Here is a 27,394-nt window from a genome sequence, read left to right on the forward strand (position 1 = left end):
GAGGGTTCCTTCTTTTCACCAGTTGTCTTTAGCCTCTACATTCAGCCCCTTAAGAGTCTACTCATCACTAACACAATCACAGTTTAATAATATGCCGAGGACACAAAACTCTCCATGAAAGTCTACTTCTCTTCAGATATTCAGCTCCTCAAACACTGAATTCCTCTCATACAGATCTCGACTCAGAGCACAGACCTTAAGCTCAACACACCATAAAAGAATTCCTCATGACCAACATCCCTGATTATTTGACTGACAAGCCTACCACCTCTGGTAGGTATCAACACTTCAGCAGCTGAAGACGTGCAAACGTGGAGACAAACAATTTTCAAAATCAAAAAAGCATGGCAACAGGCCATCTTCATTCATGCACCCAGGATCTGGAACAACACTCCTATATTATCATGACTACCCCCAGCCTTGCTCCAATCTAGCAGAACGCTGAAGACATGCCTCTTTAAAGGGCTCTACATCACAACAAAGTAACAGTCCGGCTACAGTTTCAGAACACTGCTTCCACTCCAATCAGGGCATGTTTGCCTTTGACCCTGAAGAGCGCTTAGCTTCCTTTTGTCAAGGTTTACACAGTACACATACCACTTAAATGCAAACATTCCTACAAAGGTCCATGGATTCAAGCATCACTTAAGGTTAAAATGCTTGTCCTCCCTCTGAGCTCTTGGCTGTGGTGCTGTGAGATGGCTTATATAGTGTGTACTGCCGCAGGTATCCACTGACATTGCATCTCATAGCTTTACAGTCCCATTCCTGAAAATAAGAGTATCCTCCAAAAGCGAAATACACTTATATCCTGTTTCCTACTCGCCCACAAATCCACAAAGGCTACCTTTATTGAGATTACTTACAGCACTTGGTTATCTGCCAATTATGAGCAACGCATATGCCAAAATGATGGTGCCTTAAAACATGTTATGTTATTTTATGATGGAGGACTATTGACATAGCGTCACAAACAGGAAGTCCAAGGCATGCTCATAGTCACTTGATATGCCACCATTGCAATGTTAACGTGTGCAGGGGGTTAGGGTAGATGCCATCAAACAGGGTGACAAGCCACCAGCAGCAGGAGTACTGTGCGCCGTAAACCAAGCGTAATGACATCACTGGCATGGTCATGTTAGTAACTTTTTGTGCTCTGTGAGTTAAACTTTTTTTAGTGCCCTTTTTATATCCTTAATCACCTCATCATGCTCCATCTCCACTGGCTCCCAGTTTGTAGGGGTTACCTCCTGACTCACGCCAGCGGTCTGGAGAGGGGTGTGGCATTTGTCATCACAGCGCCGAGAGGCCTCGTTGCATACGCGCTACAGAAATGGAATAAACAATAATGATTATTGGTTCGAGCTTTGTCTAACATCTTGTACTTCACGCTGCCTGTTGCAGGTGTAAGACTACAATATTTTGGGTGCATTTAATGTGACACACTCTCTTGTTGGCATTTTGTGACGAATGGTGCAAAAATATACCTGACCCACTGTTGTACCGGGTTAGGTTTTAATACAAAGGCCCCACTTTTCCCCACAGAACGAGACAAGGATGTTCTTGGAATGTTAAACAACGACATGGCATTGCACAAGTCTTACAAATGACATCACAAACAGTCTTTCACAAGAGACAAACATTGTTTAATCGAGTTCAGATTTTTCCATGTCTGTTGAAAGGGATGTTTTTGCTAAGACTTTGAAAATTGGTCACTCTGCGTTTAGTTTTTGGGTTAAAGTTTATTTCTGCACTTTTTATTTGATGTGTAAAACAAGAACTAACACGTAACTGGAGCAACGATAAACAGACAAAACGGGTGTGATTCACTAGAGCAGGATATAGAACCAGAGCTCAAGGCCACACATTCTGAGCAATATTCACAAGGGTTTTTAAGAGTGACGTCCCTCCATTTCTAGCTAACATCTTTTTTGTATATGACATCTACTAAAGGCTATGTTTGCCACTGAAAGTTGTATTTGTTCCATAGATCTGGTCAATGAACAGTATATTAATGTGCCTCTGCAAACCTTTGTGATTCCAAATATTTGTAGAGTTTACACTTGAGGTTGAAATTGAAACAAGTAATTTGTTTAAATTCTGGTGTCTACTCCTATGCACTTTGAGACCCCTGGGCAACACCCTTAGGCGCTTAGATTGTGTCACAGTGCCTTCGGAAATGCAGGGAGGCCAGACAAGTAAAAATAAAGAGAAGGAAAGTAGAGAAGTGCCGTTGCCATGGCGACCAGTCCAAGTGAAATGAAGATGGTGGAACCCATGGTGTAAGGTGCAGGTCAGCAGCACCTATCTGAACACAGGATGGAGGGCAGCTAGCAAGGCTTGATAAAAACCACACCTGATGGTCCACAGGCAAAGAGATTATGCATGCAGAAAAGGTCATCTGACACATGACCAGAAAGGATAAAAGTAGGAAGGAAAACACACCAGGAGGTCTTAGAGAGGATAGTATATGAAGACAGTTTAGATATGTGAGAATAAGTAGACTCAAGAAAGAGAAAAGAACAAGAGAAAATGGAATTAAGAAAGTAGTCAAGAGAAATCAGAAAAAAAGATGAATTGAAGTTACAGCACAAGAACAGAGAGAGGGGGCAAGATCTGAATCACAGCTGAGAGTTCCGAATTGCAACAGACTGCAGAATAAACATCTAGATAGGTCCAAAGGAAAAGACTACGCCCCGAAAGGAAGAGGGTGTGTGTATTCAGAACCCAGAAAAAGAAGACAAACAGACTGAAAGTGAAGCAATTAGGTAGAAAAAGTATGGAAATGGTGGCATGTGCTGGAAAACGTAAACCTCAATTAAGTGGCAAAGGAAACACAAGTGCCACCGGAAAACATGAGCGTGCACAAATCTCAAGGTAGAAGGCACCGTGGGGTTCTTCCATCGGAAGAGGAGGTGGCCTGTTTACAGTGGAGGATCAGAGAATGAACCATGTGCAAACAAACATGTGCTAGCACATCTGTTACGATACACATCCAAGGAAGCACACCGGCGTGGTAAACATGTGGGACTGCTTATAGATTTGGATGCCTTTGCAGGGACAAGACAATAGCTGTATTTGAAATCCAAGGCCTGAAGGAGGGCAATGTGAAGGAGCAAATCAAGTTAGGGAAGTTCTTGTATCTAAAATGTTAGACATATTCCACTGAATTGTGTTTGGTTAAGTAAGTGGATGTCTTGTTCACATACCGAGTAAAAAAGCTCAACAAAGGACAGTGAGCACACTGAAAAATCTACGTGAAACATTTTGTTTTTATGTAAGGTGAAGATGAGTGCAATAATTAAGACATCGTACAAATGAGGGAGTGTTGAGAGGTACATTATTATTGTCTATTAAAGGACAAATGGAGTGGATGATTGTCAACATAATCAATGCAGCGATGTGTACTTCTGGCTTACCACATGGTCTTCATCTGACCTTAGTATGGAGCAGCTTCAAGCTCCTGTTGCTAATTCTGGTCTACAGACTCAATAACAGATTGATAAAAAGTCATCCTGCAAGGCAAACCCACTGACCATCAATCAACAAGAAGGCTCCAATCTTCTGGAGCCCGAATGATGGCGCAGTTTCGGGCAAAAACAGCCACAAGAGCTAACTGGTTCTCTGAGGACATCTCACAGAAAGAAAACCAACTCCCACCATGTACTCAACTCCAAGTACCTTAAAAAATCTCCAATTACACACTACCAAGGCTATTTCTCCCAGGGACTCCTGGACTGACAACCTTTGCTGCTAAGGATGCGGCCATTCTCACCAAGAGAGCACCGGTGCCTGCTACACTCCTCAGTTTTCCAAGCCCTCCTCGTTATTCCTTATAAGAAACCTCTATCTTTCTCACGCCCACTCTGACACAGAAATGAACCAATGCAGGGTCCAAAAACCCGGAGGTAAAAATATATGTAAATGAATAAATAAAAAAATATTCAACAATTGTGTCCTTGTAACACAGACTTATGCCCACTTAGTCAGACTTGTGGTTTGTTGTTTCTTAATGCCCACAATTAGTGTCCGGTGGTACCACATGATAACTCTGAAAAAGGTTTGTATATCTCTTTAAATTAGATTTTGTCCTGCATGGCAGTGTTTCCTAACCTTTTGACTTCTGTTGACTCCGTTTGAATGAGTAATAGAACCTGGGGACCCGGGCCTAAGCAATTTCTAGGATATGAACCTCAAAAAACACACACAATTACAAAATAAGTATACAACAAAGAAATGCACAAATTATGAAATATTTTCTTTAATTCAAGAACAAAAGAGTAAACAAAAATTGAAATTTTAACGGGAAGGTTGGAGGTTTATAAAATGGTATTTTTTTTTTCTAAAGGATAAAGCAGTATGCTAGACTTTAGCATATCATGTTGTCTTTTTTCCCCCAATGCATCCTCTATTATTGTTGGTGCACATTACTGCTGCAGTTGAGTTGAGATGATCAATAGTGAATACTACTGTTTGCTCTATGTGCGCTTCTCCCTCAACTTAAGGTAAGGACACCAACTGAATTTTAGCCTCCAGTTTCAAATTCCTTCATATTTACAGATCATTTTAAAATGTTCAATTTTTAATTGTGCTCTTTAATATGTAGATACGTCATCAATCTAGTATTTAATTTTCTAAACAGTAAGGTACATCCTGAGTAGGTATTATGACAAATTAAGAACCACTGCTGTATGGGCATGGTAGCTGTAAACCAGCTTGGACAGCACCTTTCAGCATTCCCTGCTGCACCCTCTTCTGCTCTCCCTGCTGCCACAGGTACCCCAAGTCCATCTCTACTGTGCCCCATCTGTTCCTGCTCTCGGACTCGCACGCAGCACTATGCGTGCACTTTAATCCAGCTCAGCCACCTGCACTCCAGGGGTACCATACTCCCGGCTCATACGCAGCTCGACCAGGGCACTTACCTCCACCTTTGCAACCCCTTTGCTCTTCTAGTCATAGCGCCTGGTACCCAGCTCCATAGGTGCACATTGGTCCAGCTCTACAGCACACCCTGCTCCACCAGTCCCATGGCACATACACAGCTCTACAGGCGTACCTCCATCCAGCTCAGGAGCGCCCCGCGCCCCCCTGGTCTTCCAGGACTGGAACTTCCAGACAGGAGACCATAACCTGCAACAATAGATGGCGCCATCTTTCACCTCCTGCCATCTCCCCTTCCACACCTACTATAAATACCTCTCGTTTGAGTAGGTGCCCAAGAGCTTCATCTTCTAGGCTCCACTCCCTTCTCCCAAGCATTACTGGCTTAGGTGTCAGCAACTAACGTAGTGGTCTCTTTCACCCCACAGATCGCCATACAGCAAACAACTCACACTCACAGAGACCTCTGCCAGTGGACCTCAATCTTAACATGCAGCAAAGCTAGCTCATTCAATAATCGTACTCACAAGGAGCTCTGCCAATGCACCTCACTGTGACCTGCCCTTAAATCCCAATCAACCCTGCTGAAGCTCACAACTCGTAAGCGGCTACACCAGAGCACTTCCGTACTAACCTGTGAAACGCAGATACTTTCAGTAAGGGGATCTCAAACAACTCTTCCAGTACACATCATTCTTGACTTGCAGCACCACCTTATACTTCAATACTCAGACTGACACATATCTTTGCCAAAGCACCTCATCATGTCCAGCAGAGCTCCCGCCATACGTACTATTCAGTAGTTTAACACAATCCGTGCCCTGCCAGTCATCATAAATCCTAAACTACAGAACCCACTGATGTACTATCGTTGAGACCACACAAGCTCTGACATGGTACCTCAGACGGGTCTTGCTGTACCCGTCACTATCATAGGATTGACAGGGGCGTACTCAGGACCCTGCAGCCTCTGCGGTGAAGGGGGGCCCACAATCCTTTGGGGTTCCCACAATCCTTCAGAGGGCTCAAGGGCAGTGAACATCTGTGAGATAAGAGAGACTCTGGGCCTCTAATCAAATTTTACAGGGGGGCCCATAATTTTGTATTGCACCACCGACTACTCACAACCACACACAAGACATGGCATTGAATTTCAGATCTGCAGTACCCACATATAATTAAATAAGTAGCATCTGCTTTTCAGGGCTGGCCTTAAATCTGACTGGGACGGCACCCTGGGCAGAAAGAAAATGTGGTATTTGTTGTGAGGGCGGAGAGGTCGCTGTGGTGGTAGGGCAGAAGGTGTGAGGAAGATGTGGAGAGGGCAGGGGGTTGATGAGGTGCTAACAATTACACTGAAGTACATTAAGGGCTGATTACAAAATCTCTAACAGGATCCGACTGAGACCAAATGGGATGGACTTGCTGCTGTTTGCATCTTCCACTCTAGCACACATATGCCTCAGAGCAGACCGCCACTCACAAACATGGAGAGAGTACCCCTGAATGAGACCCTCAAGTCCAGCGAACAGGCACTATCCCCACGCAGCTCTGTCAAAGCCCTTCATTTCACCCTGCAGCAGTTCTCTTGCCTGCTTCCCTCTCCTTCTGAACCCTAAATTCTGCTAAAAGAACCTCCACTGGCCACAACTAACTAGACAGGTATAACCTCCTCACAATATAAAACCCAACGATACTTACTGACTTTGTCAATGATTTCTTTCATGATATTCTTAAACCCCAACAAAGAAAAAATACTTATATCCACGTACACACGTTTTTTTTTACATTGCCGCAAATAAAGTGACTATGATCTTGCAGTTGGTAGCTTGGACTTTCTGTTTGTTTGTCTCCGCGCCTTGACGCCCTTTGGGGCTAAGTTTGCGCGTTACAAAAACGCTCTCATTCATTCATTCACTTGAGGAACGACACAAGCCCACCTGGTTAAAGTAATAGAAAAAAAACCTCAACATTTATTTATGCTTTATGAATATCCGGTCAGGGATGTCCGTTTCATGACCACCTTCCTGGCCTTGACGTCACTGATCAGTTCACAACGAGACGCAGTTAATTGCAAATAGAAAATAAGCCAATTTCATTCTGCAAAGAAGGAGCATTTCATATTCACGGGAAGCTTAATTTCATGGCCCAATACTGGAACCAAAGGCCCGCCTTTAACACGCAACAACATTCTCAGCCGAAAAGAACAAGAAAAGGCTGCAAAGATGTCTCAATTGACGCCTCTGTGCGTCAGAAGATGCTGTGCGAGGGCTAACAATGCGAAATCAATGCCTTAACGCTCATCTCCGGCGCGTTCCCTGCCCAGAAGTACGGAAACATCACGAAAAAAAGAAACATTTCACAGCGCTTCAGACACGGACTCTTCCCGCCAAGTGGCATACTTTGTAGCTTCTTCAGAACATACGGTATCTTGGCCGTGAACATATTCGAGTCTTCAGGGGTTTTCAAACACGTTTTTATATTTCGTAATTCTGTTTTTTTTTTTTTTTTTTTACAAATCCATACTTCTACCAATTAGGGCGAAACTTAAGAAGTAGAAATAAGACACGAATAGACAGAAACTACACAGAAACGTACTGTAAAAGAAGTTCTGTGCTCCGCAAAGAGCTCAGCTTAAGTGTGCCGCGAAGTATTGTTCAGCGCTACCCCGCTCCTAAGGTTATCCTGAAAACAATGTGGCCAAACGCTGCACTTTACACCTCAATTCGGCAAGAAGGTTGCCTAAAGAGTAGAGACACTGGTGCTCAAGACAAAGGACTTTCAGCCAGGGGATGGAGAGCGTCCCCAATCGATTTGTGCTTGTTTCCATTATTCACCATTGTTACCATTCTTATCTTCGGGCCATCTTTTTTTCTTTTGTACTTACTTCCTTGTCTTGCTTCTTTCCATCTTTTGAATCTACTTTCTTTCATTTCCTTCCCTCTTTCCACCTTATCTATTCTCTGTACTTCATTCGTTCTCAATCTCATTCTTTGCTTCCTTCCTTCTTTTCCTTCCCTTCACCCTCTTTCAGCTCTTCTTTACATCTTTCTCTCCTCCATTCTTTCCTTCCGTCTTTTTTCTTCTCTTCATCCTTTTGCTTTTTCCATCATCCCTTTCTTCGATCTGTTCATCCATTCGTCTCTCCATGCTTCTTTATTCTGTCCATCATTGATTTATCTTTCTTCCTTCTTTTCATATTTCCCTACATCCATCCTTCTTTCCAACCTTCTCGCATCCATCGATCTCTCTTTACTCCAATCCTGCTCTTTATTCATTCATGTATCCATTCATCTATCGTTCTATTCGTCCATTTATCTCTCCTTTACTTTTTCCTTCTGCCCACACTTCTACCTATCAGTGTTCTATCAGTGCTTCTCTCCATTCATCCATCCATCCACCCATCTATCCAGCCATTCGTCAATCCATCCTTCCTACATGTATCCATCCAGATCGATGTCTGTTAATTAGTGCAACCCTTCCGTGTTCTCTTTATTTACTTTGTTCCTGCACGCCACATCTTTTCCCAGTGATGTCCAATTAAAGTCTAAGGTGCCATAGACAACAATATAAATAACTTCTGGTACAAGGTATTACCCAGAGGCACAAGACCCCTACTTGAGCAGCCAAAGCGGTGGCTCGCGCCACCCCTGAATAACATCTATATCTAAGAGTAAGCCAACGGGAGCAAATGTATGATTTGCTTTGTGAATCAGAGCTGAAGGGACCAGAACCATGTGGGTAATGGATGATTAACAAGAACACGTTGGGAAAGGCCAAGAGAAAAACACGTTTCCAATGATTTCTTGAAAAAGAGGATTGACAACCAGTTCTTAATAACATAGCAGTTTAATGTTTGACACACACCCTAAACAAATCATTATTTCATGTCTAAGGCTGCGCATAGTTGCAAAGTTTTTCTGTAACTGTTACAAAGTTCTTTGGAAGACAGCAATGTTATTTACTTCTACACATTTGCAGGAAAAACATGAATGTTGTGACACTTTATGTTGTATACATTCTCATTTAACACCAACAAAATAGTTCTGCATAAGATATAGTTTGCAGGAAATATTTAAAGCCTCACGAGGAGTTCTCTAGGTGAAGGAAAACTGAGGGTGGGAGTGGTATAGACAGGGGTTTGGTGTAATCTCTGATTCTGGCCATCATCATCCCAGCACCTATATCTTGAGAATCCAAGTTATTTCTCCCAGAATAGGGAATAAAACAAACACCCGGGAATACCATGCCCAAATTTGCATCCATTACCACCTGCTAGGAGCAAGCTGCAAATGGGTGTGGTGGCTTTGTTGAGACCTGTGCAGTGGTGGCTCCTCTGCTACGGCGAAGATGCAGTGCCCTCCCCCGCCAACCGCAAAACTTGTAAAATAAAACGATAATAAAATAGGTTTATTATCTTACTTTTCAAGTTCTATGGCTGAGTCTCGGGGGCAGGGCCATTGTGGGGGCAGTCACAAGGGGAAGTGGTGGCCACTGCTATCAGTATGCATGTCGGTTTGGCCGGCCGTCTCAGGATGGCCAAACTGACAAACGCACTGAGCTGTCTCCTAACTGAGCTGCATGGCTGTGTTGGAGACAGCAAACACAGGCTCCAAGTCTCTCTGGGAGTGCAAATTCAGGGCACTCAGACCCATCCTGATGCTGCTTTCATGCTGCCAGCAGCATGAAAGCAGGCTAAGGATTGGCTGCAGGGTAGTCTGGCAGCCTGTGCTGCATGGAGGACTCGGAGAAGAAGAGGGGCAGGCAAGTTATTTTCCCCCCTTTTTTCGTGTTTTTTCGTTGTCCGTCCCCTGTCCCCGCCACTCTGCCTGCACACCAGATGCTACTGGACCTGTGGTGTCGGTGGCATAGGTGCAGAAAGGGCAAAGTAGGTGAGGGGAGAGCTGAGGGAATATTTGCAGCTCCCCTGGTTGTATAGGACCAGGGTGGGTGGGGGCAGGAACAACAGCTGTCTGTAGCACAACACATGAGCCCCATGACCCTGGGCCCAGAATTACTGGGTACAGTCCTGGTAATTCTGGGCCTTGTGAGAAAGCGAGCAAGATGGCATGGTGTGGTACCCTATCCCAAAGATATCGCTCTGAGCAACTTGTAATGCGGACTTTAATATTACTTTCCCATGCCAAACCATTGTTCACAGAAAAACTCTGACTTGCAAAGAAAAAAGATTGACGTACATTTTCCAGCTAGCCTCTTCTCGCTTACAGTGACAAATATCTTGCTATACAAGAACATTAACCAGTAATGGTCAGAAATACTTTGTACAGCTGATAGTATACCAGGAAACATTACAAGCTTTGCTTTTCAAAAAAATGCACGCCTATTGGTGAAGGCGAAGGCACGTCTGATGAGTGGGCTATCGAATTCAAACTTCTGTGTTATACTCCTCTTGGTGTATGGATCAGAATTGTGCAGTGATGGACCTATCTAGTGATACACAAAGATGGCCACAGGAGGTAGAGGAAACCATGAAGAAGCCGCTCTGTCAGAAACTCATCATTGCTCAGATTGGAGGAGCCAATTGCAGTGAATGACAATTCAAGTGCTAATCCAATGCCCGGGGCAAATGAACTCTACACCAACATTAGCAGTGAGGATGTTGACCAGTCGTTTACCCCTTACAATGAGACATTTGTTAATTTTCTGCTTAAACAGAACATGAGCATGGATGTTGATGTGTAAAAAATACCACGAGTAGTGAAAGTGAAACCAGGCACCCTTTGACCCTGTGACATCACCACCCGTTCCACCCTTAGCCCAGCACAAGCCTTTTATATGCTGCTGGCTTGCTAGGAGAAGGGCAAGGAGTAGAAAACACAAGAAGTAAATGGGGCGATTTGCGTTCTGTTCCTTCGGTTGCCTCATGACTCTTAAGACCATGTGTTCTTAAGGAAGTGCTATTGGTACCAGAGTAGCTGCTAAACTAACACGTTCTTAATTCGTTTTAAAAAACTGTAGGGTTCAAAGCTTTTTATGGGAGCCTGCTGCAGTGTTGCCCAATGCAGGTGTTGCTCAGTATCAGTGCTTCCCAGTCTTGATGCAGCCGTTTGCATCTTTCCTCCCCCCCCCCTACACTTCCTGTATCCTTGTCTCACTCCTGCAGGTTTCTTTGTCTTCAGTACTTGTTTCCCATTGTCAAGGCGTTCATATCTTTATTTCTTCCGACTTTGCTAATTTTCTGACTTACTATATCTTGCTCTGGGCCAAAGATGAAAGATATGTCCTGGTCCTCCAAAATCTCTCATGATGCCCACCATCAGCAATCACCAGCACAGATTAAGCACTGCCCCAACTCCGATTCATGGATCTATGATTGTGAAAAGATGAGTTTTGGCTGAATGCTGGCAATGTATGATCTCTTGAGGTTAAGGGGCGTGGCTCATCGACCCTGAGCCTTACAAGACTGCCCATTAACACAGTCATGTCACCCTGCAGCACGGTCACAAGCACCCTTGTAACTAGACAGAAATGGAAGCAACAGACAGGAGGCGGGTTCCAATGAGTGGTGTCAAGGAGAGTGATTGGCAGGCACGTGAGTTATGATCACAGGTTGCTGTTGACATCTTTGCAGATTTTATTCACAGGTGACAAGAGACGACAAAAGGAGTTTGGTTTGACCCAGGGAATGAGAAACACCAGATTATCAGAAGTTTTTGCTTCAATTCTCTGGTCTTCTCTTTCGGATATTTTCCAGGCCGTTCTAACACAGAGCCAATGGCAGAAGGGGCGATATTAATTATTAGACTAATAGTGAATGTCAGTACTTTTTAATCAGAATGCCTGGGGGAGCATTGGCTAGCCTGGACGACCTTTTTTTTTTTTAACAAGTTTGTCTCTGTCCAACAGTTTGTGTCACAACTCTGCCAACTATGGTCCGGTTATCCAGTGATAGCATGTGTGGTGGCCAGACAATTAACTTAGTGGTATTCAGACTTTGTCTTTGTGGTTGCCTGTGGCACACATGGCATCCAGTTATATTTCCACTTTACTCCAACTTGTTGACCCTGGAACAGTTGCAGGGTGCCTACATGAATGCCAGCTCCAATGACCAGCTTTTTCTCTGTGCCTTGCTCAGAGAAGGAGAACAGAGGGAACCAGGGACATCCATGCAACCACAAACAATAAGATGGGACCTAGAACTTGCACAATAGCCATTAACCTAACTCGAGGTCCTAAAACACACCATCCCAGACATAAACAGCACCAACTGAACTATGTAACGTTCCCAGTCATCATTCAACAACTAAAAAAACAGATCTACCGATGGCAGATGCTTTACAAAAATTTCCTGTTCTCCGCCGTGCTAGAAACCTTGATTTCAGTCTTTCCTTTATCATTATTTTGCCTGAATTTAGGCCTTGAATGTGTAACAATCAAGGAATGATGAATGTATTTGATGGACTGCTGGGGTGATCTGTGGGTTTGGGTGTTGCGTCATGGGCTTGGTTGGTCCTATCCAGTCCTAATTGTCACATAAGGTGTTTTGGGGACACGGATCTATTCAAGTGGGCAAGCCACCTAAAGAAAGGGACTAGTTGTCTACCTCTGTGGTGAAGCAGTGCTAAGCTAAATGTCTAGCTGTTAACGCTCAATATTGTGTATTCATTCTCTATCAGGATTTCCTATCGAATTTTTCAAACTGGATTTTCTAAATAATGCTCTTTTTGACATTGATAACATCGAAGGGATCGTGCGTTTTGGTGGCGATTACTGTTTGCATTTATACAATCTTAATGTAGGTGGTCTCAGCTTAGCTCAATGTGGGTCTGCCAGACCTGTTTGGACACTACTGACCACCATCTAAACAAACATTGCCAAAGCCAACAGGTCTCACCTTTGGGACTTGTGGATTTTGACAATGGTTTTTAGTCATGCTGTCCAGCATTGGCAAGATGATGTGCAGTAAGGCAAAAACTTTAAATAAATACATATATTTTGAAAAAGCATGTGATGCTCTGTTATGTTTGCACGCCTACAAAATGACACAAGTGAATTTTTTTTAATTTATTGATCCGAAGTGGATCAAAAAAAATGAATTAGCACAAACTCCCTTTTATAGTGGATGGTTCTCAGCATAAAAAATAATAATTTAAAAAACTGTAGGTGGAGGCAAAGGGGCAGCAACAAGGAGAGAAAGAGGGTAGCAGCAGGGAGAGAGGGTGATATCTACAGGAAGTGGCAGGGTGAGAGTGGGCAAAAACAGAGGGCAGGAGGGGGAAGCAGCACTCAAGGAACAAACGCACAAGCAAGAAAGCACACAAGGGTGAGTGAAACTTCAAGGGAGTTGGTGGAGAAGCACATCTGTGAAAGTGGGGTGGGGGTGGGGGGGGGCGGCGAGAGAAATTCACAAGGGAGACAGTTGGAATACCCGTACACAGTCATGGAGTGCTTAACCAGAAAGAAAAATTAAGCTCCTGGAAAGTGAAGTGGAGCAGTGGAAGGACACAAGTAAAGAGGAAGGCTCCAGGGGAGGTAAAAAAACTGATGGGGAAGCCAAACCCACAAAAGGCAACGAATAAAAAGCAAGCTAATGAGATTGACAATATAGCCAACCACTGTTAAGCAATGGGCAGGATCTAAGCCTACTCTACATTCACAATAGGTCTTTTGCAACCAGTCAGCTTTTGCGGACTACTTATCAAGACCTGAAAAAAGAGGTACATCAGGAAGTTGATTGTGTCAGGCCTTCAAAGAGATGCTTAGAAACTGAGAAAATGTCCCCTCCACACCCCAACGGCAAGGAAAGATTAAACAAGGATAGGAAGGGTTATTTATTATGCCATGTGCAGGAAATGTATAACGAGATATGTTGAAATTGGATGTTTAAGGTTTCCTATTTCTCACTATATAGCCCCTATCCCATTTGTACACAAATCTCACAAAAGAAAACAACAATGGAAAAAGAACAATAGTTACTTACCTGTAATCTGTGGTTCTCCAGTATTGGTGTCTTTCATAGATTCACATGCCTGAATCATTCCCCGTCGTCGGAGTGGGAGTCCCACGGTACATAAAAAAGCAATAAATGCTATAAATATACAGTAATACCAATAGAAATGAACCAGGAAGTAAAACAGCCAATGGTACAGTAGGCAAAATAAAACTTCCCCTCTATGACTATCATAGTCATTTTGTATAGTCCACCCACCAGAATGCTCTCCCCAGAGGCTCAGGCTCTCAGATTTTCTCGCAAGGAGTGAAGGTAAACCATAATAGCCTAGAAAAGCCTCTGAGGGGAGGTGGGCGGGTTGCATGTGAATCTATGAAAGACACCAATACTGGAGAACCACAGATTACAGGTAAGTAACTATTGTTCTTCTCCAGTATTAGGGGTGTCTTTCATAGATTCACATGCCTGAATCAGAGTAGCTAGCAGTACATATATATTTGCTGAACAGACGCTCATAACACTCTGCTTGTCAGTTAGTCATGTAAATAATAATGCAAAGTGAATAAACACATATCATATAAAGCATAACATAATGCAATCAAGAAAATATGTGAACACATAACCTAAGAATCGTCTGACAGCATAAAACAAGGAGGTGGGAAACAGAGGCTCACCTTAATGAAACAGGTTCCGTAGAACAGCTCGACCCACAGAAGTATCAGCCTCGCTGATGGATTCTAGACAGTAATGTCTGGTAAAGGTATGGCGACTCGCCCAGGTTGCCGCCTTGCAGATCTGCTGAAGTGGGACTCCAGCGAATAAGGCCGTAGAGGAGGAGACTGCTCTTGTAGAGTGCGCTCTGGGCGCAGATGATAAAGGTCTCCCAGCCTGTGTATGGCAAAAGGCAATGGCAGCAGATATCCATCTTGCAATAGTCTGTTTTGATACTGCCTGCCCCTTACGAATCGCACCGTAGGTAATAAACAACTGGTCAGAGGTGCGTACAGCAAAAGTTCTTTGTAGATAGAATTTAAGACATCTTCTAATGTCAAGCGAATGTAAAGCTCTTTCCGCAGGAGTTTGCGGATCTGGAAAAAATGACTTAAGAACAACAGGTTCGATCAGATGAAAATCCGAAGGTACCTTAGGAATGTATTTGGGATTCGTGCGAAGTATAACAGAATCGCTAGTGAATTGGAGGAAAGGATGATGAATTGTGAAAGCCTGGATATCACTAACTCTCTTGGCGGATGTTAAGGCTAAAAGCAGTGATACCTTCCATGAAAGATACTTCAAGTCAGCTCGATGGATGGGTTCAAATGGGTGACGCATGAGTTGACCCAGGACCACATTCAGATGCCACAAAGGAGGTGGACGACGTACTGGAGGGAACATTCTAAAGAGGCCCTTGAAGAACTGTTGGATCATTCTTGATGAATACAGAGAATTGGACCCATCCTGTCGATATCTGGATATTGCAGCCAGAAAAACTTTCAAAGTAGCATGGGACAGACCTGTTCGTGCCAACTGCAAGAAAAAAGGAAGAATTTCCTCAGGCTTTGCCAAAAAAGGGTGAACACCTGCTGAACGGCACCAGATACAGAAGCGTTTCCATTTGAGACTGTAAGTTTTAATGGTTGCGGGTGCTCTAGCTTTGGCCAACACCTCTTTACAATCTGCTGGGATGTTCAAGTGTGCGAACTCATGGTGTTCAGGAGCCAAGCCGCTAATCTCAGCGATGCTGGGTCCGGATGGAAGACTTGACCTTCCTGAACACTGAGCAGGTTCGGGATTGGATGTAACTGAATTGGTTTGCTCTCTGATAGTAGGAGGAGCTCCGTAAACCAATACTGGCGCGGCCATCTGGGCGCGATCAGGATCAGTCGGCAAGGTTCCTTCCTCATCTTCCGCAGAACCCTGGGGACCAGCGGGATCGGTGGGAAAGCGTACGCAAACCTCAGGGACCAATCGAGGGAGAATGCGTTCCCCAGAGAATTCTTGTGGGGGTGCCAGCTGGCGAAGCTCAGGCACTTGCTGTTGGTACTTGTCGCAAATAGGTCCATGTCTGGCCAACCCCACCGATGAAAGATGTGATTCACCGTGTCTTGGTGAAGCTCCCATTCGTGAATCGTAATTGTGGTCCTGCTGAGTGCATCCGCAAGGACGTTTTCCGTTCCCGGAACATGCACCGCCTGCAACTGTACATTGTGGTGAAGAGCCCATGTCCATAATTCCTGCGCCTCTTGAGACAGGAGAAGAGATCGAGTTCCTCCCTGTTTGTTGACGTAGTGCATACTTGTTGTGTTGTCTGTTCTTATCAACACACTTGTGTTCTGAATGATGGCACAAAACGCCTTGAGGGCAAGAAAAATGGCTCTCAGTTCCAGACGATTGATGTGCCACCGTCTCTGTTGCACAGTCCATTTGCCACTGATCGTGAGGCCCTGCAGATGAGCCCCCCAGCCCTCGAGGGATGCATCTGTAGTGATGGTGAGACTTGGTGATTCTTGAAGGAATGCATGGCCTTGACTGAGATGACACCTCTGTGTCCACCACAGAAGAGACTCCTTCATGAGCGGTGTGATTTGAATGAGGTCCTCGAAAGTGCCTGAAACCTGTTGCCACTGCAGGGCTAGTTCCTCCTGGAGCGGCCTCATTTGAAACCGGCAATTTGGAAGTAATGGTATACAAGCCGATGCCATCCCCAGAAAAGATTTGTATAGTCGGACAGAAACTGACTTTCTTTGCCTGAGATTTTGCGCTAACCGACTTATTTTCATTTTTCTCTCCTTGGAGACGAAGGCTTTGCATTTGTGAGTGTCCAAAATTGCTCCTAAGAATGCTATTCTTTGAGACGATTGCATTTGGGATTTGGATAAATTTATTGTCAGGCCTAGAGACTGAAACAGGTGGAGACACTGGTGAAGGTGACGTTGAACGGTGCCATGAGAATTGGCCTTTATAAGGCAATCGTCCAGATATGGGAAAATTTGTATTCCCTCCAGCCGGAGGTGCGCAGCTACTGGAGCTAAAACCTTCGTAAAAACTCTTGGAGCTGACCGTAGTCCAAAGGGAAGGACCTTGAATTGGTAGTCCCTGCCAGCCACCCTGAAGCGAAGGAATTTCCTGTGGCGAGGTAGGATGGGGATGTGGAAATATGCATCTTGGAGATCTAGGGTGACCATGCAATCTCCTGGTGATAAAAGATGCAAAATTTCTTGAAGAGAGAGCATCCGGAACGTTAATTTCCTTAGGTATTTGTTTAATGCTCGAAGATCGAGGATCGGGCGCCACTCCCCGTTCTTCTTTCTGATCAGGAAGAACCTGGAGTAAAATCCCAATCCTTTCATCCTCTGAGGAACGCTCTCGATAGCTCCTTTTTGTATCATCAGCTTGATTTGGGTAAGCAGCTCCTTCAGGTGAGCTGGAGGCGGGCCCCTTGGCGGTACATTTGGGGGAAATTGTTCGAATTCTAGGGCATGGCCCCTGGTGACAATATCCAGGACCCATTTGTCCGTTGTTATCAACTGCCAATTGGAGTAAAATTTGGAGATTCTTCCGCCAAGTCTTTTGATGTGGTGAAAAGACGGTGGTGGCTGGTGAAAAATATCATTGTCGCTTGTCCTTGCCGCGGTATGTAGCTCTACCCCTGTTTGGGGTGTATTGAGATCTTTTCTGTCCATAAGACTGGTAGCGCTGATTTTGGTAGCGCTGATTACCCTGACGGTATGAGGATTGTTGATGTTGTTGCTGGTATCCACCTCTATTGAAGGACGTTCCTCGTCCTCTCGCTCCTCGAAAGGGCGGCTTGTGAAATTGTAGAGTGCCTAAAGATTTGGCCGTTTCGGTATCCTTTTTGATAGTCTGTAAGGCCTCCTCTACCTTGGGGCCGAATAAATATTCGCCATCAAATGGCATGTCTAAAACACGGTTTTGTACTTCCTGTCTAAAGGCAGTGGAACGTAACCACCCCTGTCTACGGAGAACCGCAGCCCCTGCTAATTGGCGAAAACCTGTAGATGCCACATCAACAGCTGAATCAATTATCTCTTCAGAAGTCCTTTGACCTTCATTGAGAATCTGGAGTGCCTCTGCCTTGGATGGTTCAGGTAGTAGATTGATAAATGGTGAGATGTCAGACCACATTTGACGGTCGTAACGACCTAAGATGGCTAATGCGTTGGCAGCACGGACAGTTGTTGCAGCCATGGTGGAAACTCGTTTTCCAATTGAGTCTAGGCGTCTGCCATCTCTATCCGGCGGTGCCGCAACTGCAGAGGACGGATTTCTGGCTCTTTTCTGAGCCGCCTGGACAATTACCGAGTCAAGTTTTGCTTGTCCAATGAGACAGGCAGGCGTCTTGTCTGGAGCTTTATATTTCTTATCAATTCTTGGTAAGACTGGAGGAACGGAAGCCGGCGTTGACATCACCTTAACACCTTCCTTCCAGATGAAATCCACAATGGGTATTGACCTAATTTGTCGTCTGGGCTGATCTTTAAAATCGTAAAGGAAACATTCTTGTTGAGTATGCTCCATCTTCATATGAAAACGTGCGGTTGCACGCTCCATCAGCAAGTGAAAACTTGCTACATCAACAGGAGGGGAGGCCGACGCAGTCTGAGGAGATGTAGAAGGAGATTGGACCTGATAGTCCTCCCACTCCGATAAATCATCCACTTCTCCTTCTTCCCGTTGGTCGTCATCTTCCGAGGATTGCGGGTCCTCCTCATGAGCAGGTTGTGGGTGTGAAGGTGGGCACCCCGATGGAAGCACGGGTGGAGGCGTTTCCGAAATTGGAGTCGCTTGTCTAGATCCTGCCGATTCCGAAGGTGGAAACCTCCGATAGTAGTCATCCAGCATAAATTGTAAGTTGGATATTAACTCCAAAGGCATTTGAGCAACAGGAGTAGCGACAGGCATGGACACCTCATCAGAAGAGTGAGGATCTTCATATTCCTCATCTTGAAGTTTAATATGTAACTCCGATGGACTAGTGGCTTGTCCAAAAGCATTCTGGACCATCCCATTGTCACTGTCAGAATCCAGTAGTTGGTCTGGGACTTCAGAGGACACCTTGTGAGGTGAAACACGCAGGGGTGAAAGCCTCATTACAGTCTTGCCTAGCTGTTCTGCTGCTTGACGTGGTGTTAAGAACACCGTCGACGGAGACCATACCTGTAGTGCCGTGCATGAGGAGAACTGCGTCGTCGTCGGAGGGTTAACTTCCGATGGATTTGTCGTCGACGGATCACCTCTCGCCAACGGAACACTTTTCGGCAACGAAATAGTCGTCGTCGACGGGATACTCGTCGTCGACGGGAGACCTTTCGTCGACGGGACACTCATCGTCGACGGGACACTCGTCGTCGACGGAACACTCTTCGTCGACGGGACACTCTTCGTCGACGGGGCACTCTTCGTCGACGAGGCACTCTTCGTCGACGAGGCGCTCTTCGTCGACGGGACATTCTTCGTCGACGGGATACCCTTCGTCGACGGAACACTCCTCGTCGACGGGACCGTCTTCGTGGACGAGTCACTCTTCGTCGACGGTGGTATTTTCGTCGACGGCGTAGAACCTGACGACGAGCTCGTCGACGGAGTCTTTTTCGTCGGCGGTAAAGCCTTTAAAGACGTCGACGACGAAGTGTCGACGACAGACGTCGACGAAATAGGCCTCACAGAAACAAAAACCATCGTTGGAGATGCCGTAGACGAGGACATAACCATACCAGGTTTAGGAGATGAAAATGTCACCGTGGATGTCACTGAAGTCGTCGTTCTCGTCGACGAGGAAGCGGAAGAAGACTTCACAGGAGGCGGAGATGAATTCTGTGGCAAAATCCTGTCAGAAGACAGGGGAAGCTTGAGTTTTTTCCCCTTTGAGGAGGCAGAAGCGCCTTCCATGCCCCTGGAGGTGGGGACAGCCTGAGAAGTGGAAGGTTGATCCAGTCCTTTAGCAGGTGGTTGTTTTTTAGGCAGTTTAGCCTTGGGAGATGACATCCCCTCAGGCGCAGATCTCTTCCTGGAGGCTGAAGTGGAAGCAGAGGCGACACTGCTTACTTCGGAAACAGGATTAGAAGAATCCTTTAGCCTCTTCAACCACAGCAGTAAACGACCCTCTCTATCTCTGAGAGTCTTCTGAGGCATGGTTCTGCAGATTTTACAAGCAGAGGCCTGGTGGTCTGGGTAGAGACAATAAATACACTTTTTGTGTGGATCCTTCTCAAAAAGCCGAGGCTTACCACAGCAGTCACAGACCCTGAAGAGAGATTTCTTTGAAGACATCCTGGAGAAGACACAGATGAAGTAGAAGACAGAAAAAACTGAGCAGAGCTCAGGGAGACTCCCTTCACACGACGTGCGGTAGAAAATCTGAGAGCCTGAGCCTCTGGGGAGAGCATTCTGGTGGGTGCTGGCGCCTGATTGGCTGTAGTTTGGACTATACAAAATGACTATGATAGTCATAGAGGGGAAGTTTTATTTTGCCTACTGTACCATTGGCTGTTTTACTTCCTGGTTCATTTCTATTGGTATTACTGTATATTTATAGCATTTATTGCTTTTTTATGTACCGTGGGACTCCCACTCCGACGACGGGGAATGATTCAGGCATGTGAATCTATGAAAGACACCCCTAATACTGGAGAATAAGAAGTGCTGGCAACAGAAGCATTCATAAGAGGAACAACAGATTAGATCTATTTGACTTCCTACGCATAGAAGAACAATTGTTACTTACCTGTAAACAGGTGGTTCTCCAGTATTGGTGTCTTTCATAGATTCACATGCTTGAATATTCCCCGTCGTCGGAGTGGGAGTCCCACGGTAAATAAAATAGCAATAAATACTAAATATATATATACTATATAATAAATATATAAAGTACATAATAAGGATAAACCCAAAATATGCATAGAAGAAGCATAGGGTACCTAACCAAAAAATTCTACATAGGAATGCATGGGAATATAAAAGTTCCAATGCAGCCTATCCTTGTCATTATGTTAGTCCAAACTGCAGCCAATCAGGCCCCAGCAGCCCTCTAGAACCTTCTCCTCAGAGCTCAAGCCCTCAGATTTTCGTAGCACAAGAGTGACCACAGAGTCTATGAGGAGAAGAGAGCCTCTGAGGGGAGGAGGGAGGGTCGCATGTGAATCTATGAAAGACACCAATACTGGAGAACCACTTGTTTACAGGTAAGTAACAATTGTTCTTCTCCAGTATTGGGGTGTCTTTCATAGATTCACATGCTTGAATATAGAATAGTTAGCAGTCCGTATCCCAACACAAAGTTTCCAGAATGCAATGTATAAGCAAAAGGTTGGAATCAACAGGTGTAATAACCCATGCCATAGAAGTTATACAAATATATGTATACATAAAGAAGACATGAATAAACTGGAAACTACTAGGAGGAGGGTAGAATAGAGGCTCACCTTATTGAAAAAGATTACGGAGCACAGCTTGTCCAACTGCGGTATCTCCTTCAGCCATGGCACCCAGATTGTAGTGCTTTGGGAACGCGTGCCTGCTGGACCATGTGGCTGCTCTGCAAATCTGATGCAATGGGACTCCGGCAAAGAGTGCAGTCGAAGAGGCCATAGACCTAGTAGAGTGGGCCCGTACTGCAGTCTGTAAAGGCTTTCCCGCCTTCTGATGGCAGAAAGCAATCGCCGAAGCCACCCAGCGGGCTACTGTAGGTTTGGTGACTGGTCGCCCTTTTTGAAAGCGGCCATAGGCTACAAAGAGCTGATCCGATCTTCGGAACTGGGCTGTTCTGCTGATGTAGAACTTTAAACCTCGTCTAATGTCCAAAGAGTGCAAGCGTTGTTCCGCAGGAGATTGCGGGTTAGCAAAGAAAGACTTCAGTATAACAGGCTCATTAATATGGAAGTCTGAAGGCACTTTTGGAAGAAAAGTAGGGTTAGTGCGTAAAAGCACAGAATCCGGTTTAAACTGTAGAAATGGTGGTTTGATCGTGAATGCATGCATATCACTCACTCGACGTGAAGACGTCAAAGCAAGAAGAAGCGCGACCTTCCAGGTGACATACTTGAGGTCTGCTTTATGGATTGGTTCAAAAGGTGCAGTCATTAATTGTGATAGGACAATATTGAGGCGCCACTCAGGAGGGGGACGCCGAACTGGAGGAAAAGTTCAAAGAAGTCCCTTGAAAAATTGACGTATTAACCTGGATGAACATAGGGAGGCGGAGCCATCATGGCAGAAGCGTGATATTGCCGCCAGAAAAACTCTTAAAGTAGCATGAGACAAACCCGACTGAGCCAGTTGGAAAAAGAAAGGGAGGAGCTCAGCGGGCGTGGCACGCAAAGGATGCACTCCGGCGTCAGCACACCAGTGGCAAAAGCGTTTCCATTTCAACTTATAGGTCTTTATAGTTGATGGAGCCCTGGCCTGAGCAAGGATGTCACGACACTCCTGAGGGATGGTTAGATGTGCAAATTCACAGTGTTCAGGTTCCAGGCTGATAAGCTCAGAGAAGAGGGGTCTGGATGGTAGATTTGACCCCTGTCCATGGAGAGAAGATCCATTCGAGGATGAATAAGAATAGGTTTGCATTGAGACAGGAGGAGCAGCTCCGAGAACCACGCCTGTCGTGGCCACCTGGGAGCAATTAGAAGGATGTGGCAGGGTTCTCTCCGAATCTTCCAAAGTACTCGTGGCACCAGAGGGATCGGAGGAAAGGCGTAGGCGAAGAGATTCGACCAATCCATCAAAAGGGCATTGCCTTGGGATCCTTTGTGGGGATGCCAACTTGCGTAAGCGGGGCATTTGCGGTTCTCTGGAGCTGCGAAGAGGTCGATTTCCGGGAATCCCCAACGACGAAAGACCATATCGAGTGTTGGCTGGTGAAGTTCCCACTCGTGGTTGGATGATCGGGATCTGCTTAGGGAATCCGCCAGAAGGTTGGACAACCCCGGAAGATGAACTGCGGTGATTGTGATTTGATGATTGATGGACTAGTCCCAAATCGCCTCTGCTAGGCGGGATAACACCGGAGACTTCGTTCCGCCCTGCTTGTTTATGTAATGCATGCAGGTTGTGTTGTCTGTCTGTATGAGAACCGACTCCCCTTGCAGCACTGGTTGAAATGATTTCAGGGCCAAAAAGATAGCCATGAGCTCCAATTTGTTGATGTGCCAGGTCTTCTGGTGCAGAGTCCATTTCCCCTTGACGGAAAGGTCCTGGAGGTAAGCTCCCCAACCCTCCAGAGATGCGTCCGTCGTTAATGTCAGATCCGGGGTGTTGGACAGAAAGGACGTGCCTGCCGCAAGCTGATGTGGTTGTGCCCACCATCCGAGCGCTTTCTTCGTGGGAATGGTGATGGTAACCTGATCGTTGAAGGAACCGGTGACTTGACGCCACTGTTCGTCCAGTGCCTGTTGAATAGGTCGTGCTCGTAGTCTGCAATGAGGGACAAGAGCGATGCACGACGAAGCCATCCCTAGAAAGGACTTCAACAAACGGACTGAAGTGCACCTCTTTGCCAGAAGTAGTGAAACTAACCGGAGACGCCTTTGCTAGTTTGGTGTCCAGCGTTGCTCCTAGGAAATCCTTGCAAGTTGTTGGCTGCAATTGAGATTTCTCCAGGTTGATGGACAGACCCAAGGAACGAAATACTGTCTGACAAATGGAAGTATGGTGCTGGAGTTGTGAGCGGGATTGCGATTTCAGGAGGCAGTCGTCGAGATATGGGAATATCTGGATGCCTTGGAGACGAAGAAAAGCCATGACCGGAGCCAACATTTTTGTAAAGACTCGGGGGGCCGACCGGAGGCCAAATGGAAGTACCTTGAATTGGAAATGAAGGTGCCCCACCTTGAAGCGCAGGAACTTTCGATGACCTGCGAGTATTGGGACATGGAAGTAGGCGTCTCGGAGATCGATGGTCGTCATGAAATCTCCGACAGAGAGTAAGCGCAAGATTTCTGTAAGCGTTAGCATACGGAAGGTCTGATCCTTGAGATAGTGATGGAGTGCTCTCAAGTCCAATATGGGTCTCCATTCTCCGTTTTTCTTGACGATAAGGAAAAAACGGGAATAAAACCCCTTCCCTCTCTGAGACTTTGGTACTACTTCCACCGCACCTTTCTGAATGAGAAGGTGAACTTGATGAAATAGTTCCTTGAGGTGCGGAGGTGGTGGTCCGGAAGGTGGCGTTGGAGGAGGTACCTCGACAAATTCCAATGCATGGCCTTATTCCACAATGTCGAGTACCCAACGGTCCGTTGTAATGGAGGACCATTGAGAACCAAACAGAGAGATTTGCCCTCCAATTCTCAGTTCGACAGACAAGTCATTGACGTTTGTTGGAAGTTCCCCTGAAAGTGGGCTTTCCTCGATAGTTTCTGGCAGGTTGCTGACGGGAAGACTGTTGACGGTTTCCGGTGAAACGTTGGTTACCTTGGTTATAGGACCGATACTGACTGCTTCCTCCACGAAAAGTGGATGTAGTGCCACGTCCTCGAGCACCCCGAAAGGGCTGCTTCTTAAATTGAAGGGTACCCAAGGCACGTGCAGTGTCCGTGTCCTTTTTTATGGATTGCAGCGCTTCGTCAATATGCGCTCCAAATAGTGACTCGCCGTCATATGGCATATCCAGAATCTTTGTCTGAACTTCCTGTCGAAACGAAGTTGAGCGTAGCCAACCTTGTCGACGTAGGACGGCCGCTCCAGCGAGTTGGCGAAAACCAGTGCAGGCCACATCCACTGCACAATCAATGAGTTCCTCTGAAGTTCTTTCTCCTTCTTGCAGAATCTGCTGCGCTTCTGCCTTGGAAGCATCCGGAAGTAACGCCACATAGGCGGACATATCTGCCCAAGCCTGACGGTCATAACTACCTAAGATAGCCATAGCGTTAGCTACTCGAACCGTTGTAGAGGACATGGAGGAAAACTTCCGCCCAATTGCATCTAGGCGACGGCCCTCTCGGTCTGGAGGAGCGGTGATAGTAGACGCTGGATTCTTCGAACCTCTCTGAGCTGCCTGCTTAACGACAGAATCGGGCTTAGGTTGACCTGTAAGGCATGTCTGAGATCCCACCGGCGCCTTATATTTCTTTTCCAACCTTGGTAGTTGTGCTGGTAAAGAGTTAGGCGTCTTCATTAATTTGACCCCTTCAGCCCAGATGAAATCTATAATCGGGACTCTATGTATCTGTTTAAATGGTTGGTTCTTGAAATCATAAAGGAAGCAATCTTCCTCTCTCTGGACTCGTGGTAATTTGAACCGTTGCGCCGCCCTGTCCATTAATTGGTGGAAGCCTGCAATATCCACTGGAGGAGAATCCCCTGGCGGCACCTGAGAAGGGGATGGTGTCTGAGCACGATAGTCATCCCACTCCGCTAAATGTTCACCACCATCACCATCCACATCCGAAACTTCTCCATCCTCACGCTCTGGAGGATTCTCGTCATCATCATCATCTGGATAAATTGTTGTATGAACTCGAACTGATGTACTTCTATGAATAGTAACAGGCGGCGCTGGGTGTGAAGGGGCAGTGTCGGCTCTGTAACTGGGTTCAACACCGATGGGACAGCAGCAACCTGTGGAGATGGTGGGAATCGCCAATTGTAATCCTCCAACATACTTTGGAGGTTCGATATCATTGATATAGGCAACATCGCAGTTGGTACTTGAGAGTGAGTTGCTTGATGTTGGCCATACTGTTCCTCTTCATCGTTACTGAAGTCTTGGCACTTTATGTTCAAGTCCGAAAGACTTTGAGCTTGGTCATCAGACTCCTGATCTGAATCAGTAGCAAACAAAGGAGAAGAGGATTAACCATTTCTCCTTCTGTGAAAGTCCCGAACTGTCGAGGCAATAAAGGCATTGAAGCAAATGAAGAGGCTGGCGTGGAAACTGTGTCCTGCGCACGCGTCGACGGCATGATATCAGTCGTCTTCTTTGAGGGAACTGATTTTGATGTCGTCGTCGACGAGGAGATAGTCGACGGAGTAATCTTCATGGACATCGTCGTCGTCGACGGAACCTTCAATTTTAAGGTCTTCGTCGACGGAGCCGCCGTCGACGGAGCGGTCGTCGACGGAGCGGTCGTCAACGGGACAGATGAAGCAGACTCTCTCGTCGACGGGAAAGCCGTCGACGGTACACTCGTCGTCGAGGGCGTAGACGAACCCACAGTCTTCGATCCTTTCGTCGACGACGAACGGGCTGTCGACGAGTGAACTCTCTTCGTCGACGAAGATGAAATCGGAATTATAGAAACAACAGTCTTTGAACTGAGAACAACTCTCATCGACGACGAAGACGTCGACGCCGAAGCTGACGACGATCCAGAGGCCAGCGTCGTCGTGACTGTCGTCGTCGACTTTGATCCAGAGACTGCCATTCTCGTCGACGGAGTTGAAACTACCGTCATCGACGGAAAATCAGTTTTCTTCACAGAAAAACTGGAAATCGAAGCAGAAGGAGCCTGAGAGCTATGTCTCGTGGGCCCAGACGTGGTAGGTAAAGGTGAAGACACCGCAGGGGTTAAAGCGAGGGATATTTTCCTCTTTTTTAGAAATGGGGAAGGCACCTCCTGCACACTACCACGCTTAGAAGCTGCTTTAGAGTGGCCTGAAACGAGACTTTCAGCATCAGAAAGTATATTGTCTTTATCCTTCAGCCTTTGAAGCCAAACTAGTAAGCGGCCCTCTCTATCCTTAAGAGTTTTTTCTGAGAAATTTCTACAGAGCTTACAGCTTCCCACTTCATGGTCAGGGTACAGGCAGTAAATACACTTACTGTGAGGGTCCTCATGAAATAATCTTAGCTTTCCACAGGATGAACAAGCTCTGAAGAGAGACTTCTTACTTGAAGACATTGTAGAGAACTGGAAAACACTTGAAGAGAAGAAAAACTGAGCAGAGCTCAGGGAGACTCCCTTACACACGACGTGCGGTAGAAAATCTGAGGGCTTGAGCTCTGAGGAGAAGGTTCTAGAGGGCTGCTGGCGCCTGATTGGCTGCAGTTTGGACTAACATAATGACAAGGATAGGCTGCATTGGAACTTTTATATTCCCATGCATTCCTATGTAGAATTTTTTGGTTAGGTACCCTATGCTTCTTCTATGCATATTTTGGGTTTATCCTTATTATGTACTTTATATATTTATTATATATTATATATATATTTAGTATTTATTGCTATTTTATTTACCGTGGGACTTCCACTCCGACGACGGGGAATATTCAAGCATGTGAATCTATGAAAGACACCCCAATACTGGAGAAAGATTATTCCCCCAACCTAGGGTGTCCATGCTGTCCTTCATATGATGATTGATCATAAAAATTACATTAAAATTAAAGCTGTAAAATTGGCGGTTCTTATAGGTTATACTACAAGCTGCACTGTATCCGGGCATTTATTTTATATCAAACTTAAATATGCCTATTTAATTGAGCTTGAGCACATGAAATGTGTTAATGGAATGTTCAAACCTGCAGGATAAACATACCTTATCATGAGTCGGAACCTTATGATGACCTACAGTGCCAAGCAGCATTGGAACTTCAGTGTATGGAGAACTAACGCAAATGACATCTCAACCCGCACATCT

General features: G+C 45.7%; 1 protein-coding gene across 4 annotated transcripts in view; it reads right to left on the bottom strand.

Moving 5' to 3' along the window:
• Positions 1-27,394, bottom strand: part of CMIP (c-Maf inducing protein) — a 559,349-nt gene that overhangs the window by 212,349 nt on the left and 319,606 nt on the right. For 2 of the 4 annotated variants that reach the window (XM_086945891.1, XM_086945890.1), the window contains exon 4: positions 1,203-1,325. The exons of the other annotated variants lie outside the window; for them this stretch is intronic. In XM_086945891.1, coding sequence (XP_086802017.1) covers positions 1,203-1,325 — 123 coding nt within the window. The remainder of the gene's footprint in view (positions 1-1,202; positions 1,326-27,394) is intronic. 4 annotated transcript variants of the gene reach the window in all.

This window comes from Lissotriton vulgaris, chromosome 12, assembly GCF_964263255.1.
Source record: "Lissotriton vulgaris chromosome 12, aLisVul1.2, whole genome shotgun sequence".
NCBI classification, from domain to species: domain Eukaryota; kingdom Metazoa; phylum Chordata; class Amphibia; order Caudata; family Salamandridae; genus Lissotriton; species Lissotriton vulgaris.